The sequence below is a fragment of the Piliocolobus tephrosceles genome, chromosome 2 (genome assembly GCF_002776525.5).
Source record: "Piliocolobus tephrosceles isolate RC106 chromosome 2, ASM277652v3, whole genome shotgun sequence".
Classification (NCBI taxonomy): Eukaryota; Metazoa; Chordata; class Mammalia; order Primates; family Cercopithecidae; genus Piliocolobus; species Piliocolobus tephrosceles.
In genome coordinates this window covers 103,312,038-103,323,373 of record NC_045435.1, presented here as the reverse complement: position 1 = coordinate 103,323,373, position 11,336 = coordinate 103,312,038, and the positions used below count along the sequence as shown (strand labels likewise).

Genomic DNA, 11,336 nt, shown 5'->3' with positions numbered 1-11,336 from the left:
AAGGAAGGAAGGAAGGAAGGAAGGAAGGAAGGAAGGAAGGAAGGAAGGAAGGAAAGAAATAAATAACATGTGTAGTATATGTGACAAAGACTGACTATGATGACCACACCTGTTGATCCCTCCTGGGCACATAGCTAAACTACATTTCCCAGCCCCCTGCACCTAGATCGGGTGAGGGGAGGGTAAGGGTGGTCATGTCACTAGTTTTTGCCAATGGAGCGTGAGCAAAATCAATGGCACTTCCAGGCTGAGGCTTTTGTGAGCAGGTGTGACTTCTCAACTCCCTCAGCGTTTTTCTCATCCCTAAATCAAGTCCACATGTAGGAAGAAGCAGTGTCACAAGATGGCAGGATCCTAGGTCCCTGAGTACCTGAATGGAGCAGACCGTCCTCCCCCTGACCCCTGCATACTATTGTGTTAATTCACTGAGACTTAGGATTTGTAACAGCAGCTAAAATTATTTACCCTGAGCAAATAGAAAATAATTTTTGTAAAAAATGAAAACCCATAGAATTGTGATGGCACAGAGAAACTGCCCTATTTTACTTTACTTGCTCTGCGCTGTTTGGATCTTCTACAACAATTAAGGCCGGGCGTGGTGGCTCACACCTGTAATCCCAGCACTTTGGGAGGCTGAGGCGGGTGGATCACACGGTCAGGAGTTCAAGACCATCCTGACCAACACAGTGAAACCCTGACTGCACTAAAAATACAAAAATTAGCCAGATGTGGTGCCACGTGCCTGTAATCCCAGCTACTTGGGAGGCTGAGGCAGGAGAATCGCTTGAACATGGGAGCCGGAGGTTGCAGTGAGCCGAGATCGTGCCACTGCACTCCAGCCTGGGCAACAGAGCTAGACTCCGTCCCCCCCAAAAAAAAAAAATTAAAAAAAAATTCTGCAAGATGAAAAGAAAGCTAGAACCCAATCAACGATATGAATGCATCCAAAGGACGACCTGTCCTTGATTTTGGAGGAAACACGCTCTGGGGTGCCGCTTTCCTCTCAACAAGTTCAGATTGGCGAAAAGCCTCTAAGAAAGGGGAAGGGAAGCTTGTCTCCTTCCTTAGGGTCCCAGGGAGAGCCAAGTGGCTTTTGGTGTGATGGGGAGAGCATGGACGTTAGGCTCAGAACTTGGGTTGAAGTCCTGCCTGACACCTACCAGTGTGCGACCTTAGGAATGTTCAAGAATCTCTCTGTGCCTCTGTTTTCTCCTACCCTAAAAACCCCCTATCTTACAGAGCTGATGTGAGAGGCAAACAATTAAATGTTATTAAAGTATAAATGTATCTGCCACTCAGTAAAGATGGTTGAGACTGTGTCATTCAATAAATATTTACTGAACATTTACCCGGAGGTCAGGCACCGTGCTAGGTACAGGGGCTATAGTGTTACCCCTCATGGAACTTCAGGTCTAATGGGAAAGACAGACACAAAGTAACTATCAATACTGAAGCAAACATTTTCCTAATGAAGAAGTATTGGGTCCTACTGAAGTATACCCAAGTACAACCTAATAAACACGGGAGGGGTCAGGTTTGGGGGAAGAGCAGACATGTTTACTCATTACTGAATTCCCACTGCGTAGCTCAGGGGCCTATGCCTATAGCAGACACTGAATAAACCCTTACCACTTTCCCTCTTCTTTTTCCGTGAAGGACTGGACTTGTCTGCCTCCTCTCCAGGTTTTCTATTAATGCTGGCCAGACAAGCCACCAGACAAGGTGGCTCACGCCTGTAATCCCAGCACTTTGGGAGGCTGAGGCCCGTGGATCACCTGTGGTCAGGAGGTCAAGACCAGCCTAGCCAACATGGTGAAACCCCGTCTCTACTAAAAATACAAAAATTAGCTGGGCATGGTGGCAGGCACCTGTAGTCCCAGCTACTCGGGAAGGTGAGGCAGGAAGATCACTTGAACTCAGGAGGCAGAGGTTGCAGCTAGCCAAGATCATGCCACTGCACTCCAGCCTGAGTGATAGAGCGAGACTCTGTCTCAAAAAAGAAAAGAAAAGAAAAGAATAGCACAATGCTGCTCAGTTTGGTGTTTATTAAGGAGCAAGGTACCCTCCAAGATAAGAGCACCTGAGCTCCTGGGTCCATATCCTGTCTCAGTCAGAGCCAGATCATTGCCAATTCACAGTAATTCTAGGATGGTTGCCTGGCTGCCACTCAGGAACATATGTAGTGCTACTGGGGCTTGCTGTGGCTTTACATGACTCCTGCTTACCTGAGATGTAGACCTCATTTTTCAATGTCACGCATGCAAACTCCACCCACTTCTTATTCTCACTCTCCAGCTCATGCTCTGTTAGCGGGAGCTTGGCCACCTCCAGGCGGCTGCGCCTCAGGGGGTCCAGGCAGGTCACCTCTGCCACAAACCGTTCATCCTTCGTGCAGCCGCCGATGATCATGAACACCTCAGACTGGAACTCATGCATCCTGGGCTTGGTGCGCTCCGAAATGATCTGGAAATCAATGTGGGTACACAAAGGCAGGACAACACAAAGTTTCAGAGCTCGGGCTATGCAGCCATTAGGAGCAGGGTCCAATTCCCACATCTGCCATGGTATGACCATGTGACTTCACCTCCCTGAGCCTCAGTTTCATCATCTGTATAATGGGGATATTAGAGGTAACTACCTCGTACATGTGTTGTGAGGATTAAATGGGATAATGTATAGAGTGTGCTTCACCCAGGGCCTGGTGCATAACAGGTACTCAGTAAATATTACCTGTTTTTGCTGCTGTTTTAAGAGATCAGGGTCTATGTACCATCAGATGCCCTTCCTGCCTTTCCTCTCCTGCCTAGTCTGAAACCTTAAATCCTGGAATTTCATTGTGGACTACTTTCCATTCCCCCTTGGCTTTAATTTCTTGATGAGACCTCAGACTTTGCTCACCATCAGCCTTCTGGAAGAGACATCCTGGACAGTGATGACATACGAGCATTCAGTGACTTAGGAAACAAGAACTAGAAGGAATCAGGGTGTGGCCAGGGAGGGAGGAAGGCTGGTTCCAACATACAGTAAATGACCTTTCAGAGCTTTGAACAAGTGAAGAAATCCATACTATGGGTATTTGAACCCTGCTGAAAGAGCAAAGGTTCAAAAGTCAAATGTACCAGCGTTCTATCACCTGTGGCCATGTGACCTTGGAGAAGTAACACGACCTCTGTAGACTGCTTGTAATCATTTCTATGCTCTCAGATGACTGTGAGCATTCATAAGGTCATGAGGTAGAGGTGTGAACAGAGCACCTGGCACACACTCGCCCCTCAACAGCTAATTATGCCTGTAGGAGCAGTGGTAGATGCCATATTGATACTATTATAAAAGGAAGAGCTGCCCTTCCTGGTTCCATTGATCCCCTGGGCTCCATGATGAAGATTCCATAGGTGTGCTGATGGGAGGCAGAGAGGCAGCAACCATTACCCAGATGGCCAGAGTCGCCAATTTTCCTACAAAATTAGACTGATTTAACACAGACTACAGAACTGCGATTCTGCCCATTGGTGGTGACAAATAGGTCACAGCAGCAAAGACTGAGCCCTCAAACAGTGAATCCAACCAAGAGCCACAAATAATCAGACCGGCCAACTCCCAGCCTCTAATTTTCCATAACAGTCTTTGGCTGGTTGGTTGGTTTTCTGTGCCTAGGAGCCTGGTATGGTGAATTCTGCATCCTCCGATCTTGAGGCTGGACCATGGCCATAAAGTTTGTGGCAGGGCAGTTCCTTATGGGTCAGCAGAGTGGGGATAGGTGTGACTGGACAAAGCCTAGGCAATAGGCTGGCCCTGACAGTGTGGACAGCAGAACGGTGCTGGGATAAGGGTGAAGGGGTGAGCCAGGGAACTTGGAGGCACCATGAGAGCACCAAGGTGGCAGGACAGGATCTGGGCAATGGCACCAAAGACAAACTTTTGCTGCTCTGCAACTTTCTCTTCAGCTATCAGCCGTGGTTCCTGTCCCTAAACCCCATTCCCCACAGCTGAGGCACAACCTCCAGCACCAGTCTATCCGGCCCTCTTTCAGAGAGGATTTAGGTGTTGCAGGGAAATGCTTAGAAAATAGTACTGGCCTCCCTGAATTGATTCCCTTGTGACCCTTTCTTCAGCTCTGGGAACCAGGCCTCAGCCTCCACTCCGAAGCTCCCCTCATTTTATTTGTAATGCCTTCTCTCCTGCCCCAATAACCTGTTGGGTAATTGAGAGGCTGCTACAAGGACTGGACTAGCCGTGATCTCACCTCCTGACCTCCAGGTCTGGCATCTCATCCCTTGGTCCTGACCTATGAAAGGCTGTCCTCCTACTGGCTAAAATTCCTGGTTTCCTGCCTGCTGTCTGGATCTCCCCATAATATTCTATTCTCAATTTTCCATGCTACCACCCCAATCCACTTACCCCTTTAAGGCATTTTAGTAATTTACCATGTCACTTTGTCCTTTTCTCCAGGAAGCCATTCCTAACTTTGCACACATTCCCATGACCCTGAATTTCCCCCACAACAGCACTTTTCATGCTTCACTGTAATTTACTGTAAGGCCCCTGATGGCAGGAACAGCCCTTTTTCTCCAGTGGATCCTCAGCACCAAGAATAGTACCTGGGGCTTGTGGGCATCTATAAACATTGATTAAATGAGCAAGCGAGCTGGGTGCAGTGACTCATGCCTGCAATCCCAGCACTTTGGGAGGTCGAGGCATGTGGATCACCTGAGGTCAAGAGTTCAAGATCAGCCTGGCCAGCATGGTGAAACCCCATCTCTACTAAAAATAAAAAAGAAAATTTAAAAAATTAGCAAGGTGTGGTGGTGGGCACCTGTAATCCTAGCTACTCGGGAGGCTGAGGCAGGAGAATCACTTGAACCTGAGAGGCAGAGGGTGCAGTGAGCCGAGGTCGCACCATTGCACTCCAACCTGGGCAACAAGAGCAAAACTCCATCTCAAAAAAAAAAAAAAAAAAAAAATGAGTGAATGGATGAGTGAATGAATGGGCAAGCTGGGTAACTCAGTCTAAATCACTGTGGTAGTAGGCATCCACGATGGCCCCAGTGATCCCTGCTTCCTGCTATTCACATCTGTGTAGTTCCCTCCACAATGTTCTAGAATTGGTCTCTATGACCAACAGATTACAGCAGAAGTGATGATACATCACTTCTGAAATTAGGCTATAAAAGGCACTACCAGCTTGCATCCTGATTACTCTCTCAGTCTTTCTTAGGTCATTTGCTCTGGGGGAGGCCAGCTGTTATAGAGATGCCCACATGGCAAGAAACTGAGGCTCCCAACCAGCAGCCAGCAAGGATCTGATGGCTGCCAACAGTCCAGTGAATGAGCCTGAATCTCATTTGAACTTTGAGATCACTGCAGCCCCAGCCAACAGCTTTACTGCAACTTCGTAAGAGACCCTGAGCTAGAAGCACCCAGCTAAACCACTCCTAGATCCCTGACACTCAGAGCCTGTTAGATAGTAAGTGTTTGTTATTTTAAACTTTTCAGTTTGTGGGTAATTTGTTATGCAGCAACGGAGAACTAACACAATCATCTAGCTGATGGGCTTGGCTGGGTAACGAGACCTGTCTTAGAACTCAGCACCACGGGACTGCCAAGTGGTGGCACCATTACCACATTGTAAGTTCAGCTACATGTGGCAAAATATTAGCCCCGATGTCATAACAAATGTCAATCTGAAGTCTGAGATGTGCCAGTTTGTTGCAGACATGCGGAAGTGTTTGCCAATGAGCTGCATGCAACAATCAGGCATAACCAGTTTATTTTCAGACTGTTAAAAACAGAGCAAATAACTGCAGCTTAGTGACTGCTCAACTGTCCACAGATCTTATACGAGAGGACACAGTGAGCATATTGTTTCAGCAAAGCTATCCTTGGGCTGGAGCCTCTACTCCGCTTTCCCCACATCACACATGTCAGAGTAACTTTTGGTATAGACCAGGTTCATGTCTGAAAACTTAAGAGGCAATTAAGTGAAGAGGCAAATTTCCTCTGTCCCCAAATATCTCTTTCAATGAAGGTTCCAGCTACCATTCCCAAATCAAATAGAGATTGACATTTGCTTTTGGTGTTCTAAAATTTCCTGTTGTTAATATCAGTTTAGAGGATGGACAAGGTTAAAAGAGAAAGATGGGCTGGGCACGGTGGCTCACTCCTGTCACGCCAGCACTTTGGGAGACTGAGACGGGTAGATCACCTGAGGTCAGGAGTTTGAGACCAGCCTGACTAACATGGAGAAAACCCATCTCTATTAAAAATACAAACTTAGCCAGGGGTGGTGGCACATGCCTGTAATCCCATCTACTCGGGAGGCTGAGGCAGGAGAATCTCTTGAACCTGGGAGGCAGAGGTTGCGGTGAGCCGAGATTGCGCCATTGCACTCCAGCCTGGGCAACAAGGGCAAAAGTCTATCTGAAGAAAAAAGCAAACAAACAAACGGGAAAGATGACGATAGGACAAGAGGGTTAAAGTTTGGTAAATGAAGGGTACGGGGATAAGTATGTTCACAGAGTAGCCTCCAGGCTCACACTACTGTCATGAGGAGTCAACCCAAGACCCTTCCAGCAGTGAGCAGACTGGATTCTCAGGGAATCAACTGGCAATGAATGAGATGCCAATTAGGAGGTCATGGTGGTTGGTTGGTTGGTTCAGTTGCCCAAATTATAAGATGAGGATGAGAAAGTGCCTTGAGAAGGATTTGGGAAAATAAGGCCACAAAAACCTGGAACACAGTGAAAAGACTGATTTTAACCCCAGAGAAGGATTGATTGTGAGAGGGAGCAACAATAAAGGAAACAAGTGGCAATGACAATAGCTTCCATTTGTGGGGCACTTAGCATGTACCAGACACTGTACTAAGCATTCCATTCATTACTTAATTCTCAAAACAGTTCTATCAGTTGGTAGATATTATTATTCCCATGTTACAGATCAGAACTGTGCCTTAGCGTAGTTAAGTAATTGCCTGAGGTTACACTGTAAATAAATTGTGCAGTCAAGATTAACACCCAGATCTCTGCCTGACTCAAAGCCCAGGTTCTCACCACTGAAGAATTTTCCAGATGTCAGAATTCTCTCTCCTCCTAAATCTAAAGCTTTTAATGTCTGACTCTGCCCCCAGCACCTTGGAAATACAAAAGGCAATGAAAATATTTCATTGCAGCAATTGTGCAGAAGACAGGGTAGGGACCTTTTATATCAGAGAAAAGCCTTTACCATCTGCATTTCAAGGACTTAGAAAATAGGAAGCAGAAACAAAAATAGCAAAAATATTGGAAGTATAGTTGAGCAAGGCACTGTTTATGTTTAAATTGTGTTAAAGTGCTATTTATTTATTTTAACTTTTATTCTAGGTTCAGGAGGAGCATGTGCAGATTTGTTATATAGGTAAATTGTATGTCGTGGGGGTTTGGTGTGCAGATTATTTCATCATCCAGGTAATAAGCATAGTACCTGATAGGTAGTTTTTCAATCCTCACCCTCCTCTCATCCTCTACCCTCAAGTAGGCCCTGGTATCTTTTGTTCCCTTCTTTGTGTTCATGTGTACTCAAACTTTAGCTCTCACTTATAAGTGAAAATATGTATTATGTAGTTTTCTGTTCCTGTGTCAGTTCACTTAGGATAATGGCCTCCATGTTGCTGCAAAAAAACATGATTGCATTCTTTTTTTTGCGGCTGTGTAGTATTCCAGGGGAGACACTGAATAAATGCTGAACTGAGGGCAGTTGCAGAGACTGAGACCTGTCTGCAATTATACGCAGGCTGTCTGCTAGACATCCAGCATAGAGTAAGACCTATATGGTTTCCTAGGCTTCCCCCATCAATCCACTCATCACGCTTCATTTGTTAAATGTCCCATCTTCTCTGACACACAGACTGTTTAGCAGTACCTGGGTAAACCACAGACTGCTTTGCAGAATCTGGTGCCATATCTGGCATAGAGTTGGTGTTCAGGATTTATTTGCAAAAAATGAAGGTGTAGCATGCTTAAATACATGGGATGCTGTTTACATAGTTTTAAGGGGCAAATTTATAGCATGAAAGCCAATATTAGAAAGAAAGTCTCAAATCAGTGGTATCCACTTCCACCTTAAGAAACTAGAGAAATAAGCGTAAATTAAACCCAAACTAAGCAGAAAGAAAGAAAATAACGATCAGAGTGGAAATAAGTGAAACAGAAAAGAGAAAAACAATAGAGAAAATCAAATGAAACTAGACATTAGTCATTTGAGAAAAATCAATAAAATTGATAAGCCTCTAACCAGATTGATCAGAAAAAAAAAAAGGGCCGACACAAATTACCAATATCTGGAATGAGAGATGTGACAACACTATAGATTCTGCAGGTATTAACAAGATAATAAAGGAATGCTCTGAACAACTTTATGTCAATACATTCAGCAACTTATATTAAATGAAAAAATTCTTTGAGGCACAAACTATCAAAGTTCATTCCAGAAGAAACAGAGATCCTAAATAGTCCTATATCTATTAAAGAAATATACATTATAGTTTAAAAACTTTCCACAAAGAAAACACCAGGCTCTGGTAAATTCTACTAAACATTGAAGAGTATGTTTGCAGAGTGAATGAATGAATAGTGGATCTAAGGACCACAAAAAAAAAAAAAACCTAGAAAAAAACACAGAAAAAGGGAGAAACTCCAAAAGAACCTCAGACAGACAATTCCTGAGCCATGTTTGGCTAAGGCTTCTACCGATAGCCTAATGAAGAAAGCTTGGTAGCTAATCCCAGAACCATTGCATAGTGAGATATAAGTATAGGTCTTCATGTGTACAAACTGTTAACAAACTGTCCCTATATCATTACTTCCTCTCCACTAAATTTATTCTTGTCTTTATAAAGTTCTGAAGAAAAATCTTCTTCAGGAATTGTTAAGGAGAACCAGGTAGATCCAAATAATATGTTTATTCACCATTCATAGTACCAATTTAATCATTCAACAAGCATTTACTAATTACTCATTCAGTATATAGTAGTCTTAGGACTCTCTTCTAAGATCTAGAGATGAAAAGTGCAATAAGACACATTTCCTACTATTACAAGCTCCCAGTCTAGAGATATTTACAGGTGATAAATTCAGATTATTTCCATGCAGCAATTGGTGCTGTGATGGAGCAATGCACCAAGTGCTATGAGAACATGGACAGTGGCTGGGTGTGGTGGCTCACACTTGTAACCCTAGCACTTTGGGAGGCTGAGATGGGAAGATCACTTAAGCTCAGGAGTTCAAGACCAGCCTGGGCAACATAGTGAGATCTTGTCCTTACAAAAAAATTTAAAATTAGCCGAGTGTGGTAGCACATGCCTGTAGTCCCAGCTACTCGGATGGCTGAGGTGGGAGGATCACTTGAGCCTGGGAGGTCGAGGCTGCAGTGAGCTACAATTGTACCACTGTACTCCAGCCTGGGCAACAGAGCAAGACTTCATCTCAAAAATAAATAAATAAATAAACAAATAAAAGGAGAAGTCTCTGGAGAAAGTGATGCTTGGATTGAGTTTTGAAGCAGGAGTAGAAGTCAGCTAGATGAAGAAGAAGAGAAAAGCACTTGAACAACATTCATATTGACCTGGAGGCAGAAAAAGCACATCCACTTTGGGGAACCACAAGCTGTGCATTAGTACTACAGCAGAAGCAGGAGGTTGGAGAGGACACTAGAGAAGCAGGCAGGAGGTTAATGATGCAAGACCAGGCTCTGGGAATGTAGGCAGGAAGTATGGGCTTTATTCTGAAAGTGATGGGGAGCCAATGGAGAAGGCAAGCCCAAGAGCAAGAGGATCAGACTTGAGTTTCACATCTCTCAGCTGGTGAATAAATTGGAGGGAGGCCAGACATGGAGCAGGGAGATGAGTTTTGAGAAATTTCCAGAAATTCAGATGGTGAGAGTCTAAATCAAAGTGATGTCAGAGTATATCCAAGAGACGCAACATTTCACCAGAGTGGGCAAGGAAGAGCAGCACCCCCATGGAATAGTGACTAGACAGGGCACGTTCTTGTTCTTTGCTTTGTTTTGTTTTTTGAGACAGAGTCTCCCTCTGTCGCCCAGGCTGGAGTGTAGTGGCCTGATCTCGGCTCACTGCAACCTCTGCCTCCCGAGTTCAAGCGATCTTCCTGCCTCAGCCTCCTGAGTAGCTGGGACTACAGGCCTGCGCCACCATGCCCAGCTAATTTTTTGTATTTTTAGTAGAGACGGGGTTTCACCATATTGGCCAGGATGGTCTGAATCTCTTGCCCTCGTGATCCGCCCGCCTTGGCCTTCCAAAGTGCTGGGATTATAGGCGTGACCCCCCGCGCCCAGCCCAGGGCACATTCTTGTTTCTGTGTGCAGTGTGCCCCCCAACCTCCCACCCTTCCATAACTGGGAAGAGGAGGCATGGGCCAGGTGTGGTGCTGGGTGATTTCTACATGTCACCCAATGCACTCAGTAACTGTCTGAACACATGGCATCAGCTTCATAGATCGGGAATCAGGGCTTCTGGAACTGCCCGACCCAGCAATGAACAGGCAGTGTTTTCTCCTTAATGGCCTCAGCATTTTTATTTTTTCGAGACAGAGTGTCGCTCTGTCACCCAGGCATTTTTGAATCCGCTTCACTTACATCTCTGCAAGTCCCTAGCTAACTCCCTACTTCACTGGTTAAATATAGCACCTCTTATCTTCTACTCACCTCATTGCCAGAAAGGTGGTACATCCTGGCTTCCTGGAGCAGCGGGAAGACCTCTGGGCACTGCCTGATGAGAGGATCTGCTTCCACCGTCTCCACAAAGTACCACGGGTCCAGAAGCGGTAAGCGCACGTTCTCGAGGACATAGGGGAGTAAGCAGAGTCGTTCTGATGGCTTGTGCCGGACCCAGCTCATCACGGTCTCAAACACCTGAGCCTCCTCGGTCACGTAAAGGTCATCACTCTTCAAGATGTGGTGCAGAGTGTCCACAGGCAGGTCAAGGAACTCCTCAGAGTTCAGAATCTGCACAAAGTTTTGAATGATGTAACTCTGAACCTGCTTCTTTAGACTGTCCAGCGAGTGTGTGTCGGCCAGTCTCAGTATTCCAACACAGTTTTCCGGGTTCAAGGCTTCAGTGAGGAAGCTGGCACAGGCATCCACCATCCGCAGGAACTGATGGAATAGAAAGGGCAGAAAGGAGGCCAGAAAAAGGTGAGTCCACAAGGAGGTTTATCAGTGAGTTGTGTGTAGTAGCCAAAAATTGGAAACAACCTAAATATCCAACAGTACAGGACTAGCTAAATACGTATAATACAATCATACAGTCGACTTAAAGCAATGAGATACTTACAGGACTAGCTAAA

General features: G+C 45.4%; 1 protein-coding gene across 2 annotated transcripts in view; it reads right to left on the bottom strand.

Annotated features, from left to right (window-relative positions):
- The window catches only part of KLHL6 (kelch like family member 6), a 70,251-nt gene that overhangs the window by 10,153 nt on the left and 48,762 nt on the right, over window positions 1-11,336 (bottom strand). For both annotated transcript variants that reach the window (XM_023187611.1, XM_023187612.1), the window contains exons 3-4: window positions 10,696-11,145; window positions 2,226-2,463 (exon numbers count right to left, since the gene is read on the bottom strand). In XM_023187611.1, coding sequence (XP_023043379.1) covers window positions 2,226-2,463; window positions 10,696-11,145 — 688 coding nt within the window. The remainder of the gene's footprint in view (window positions 1-2,225; window positions 2,464-10,695; window positions 11,146-11,336) is intronic.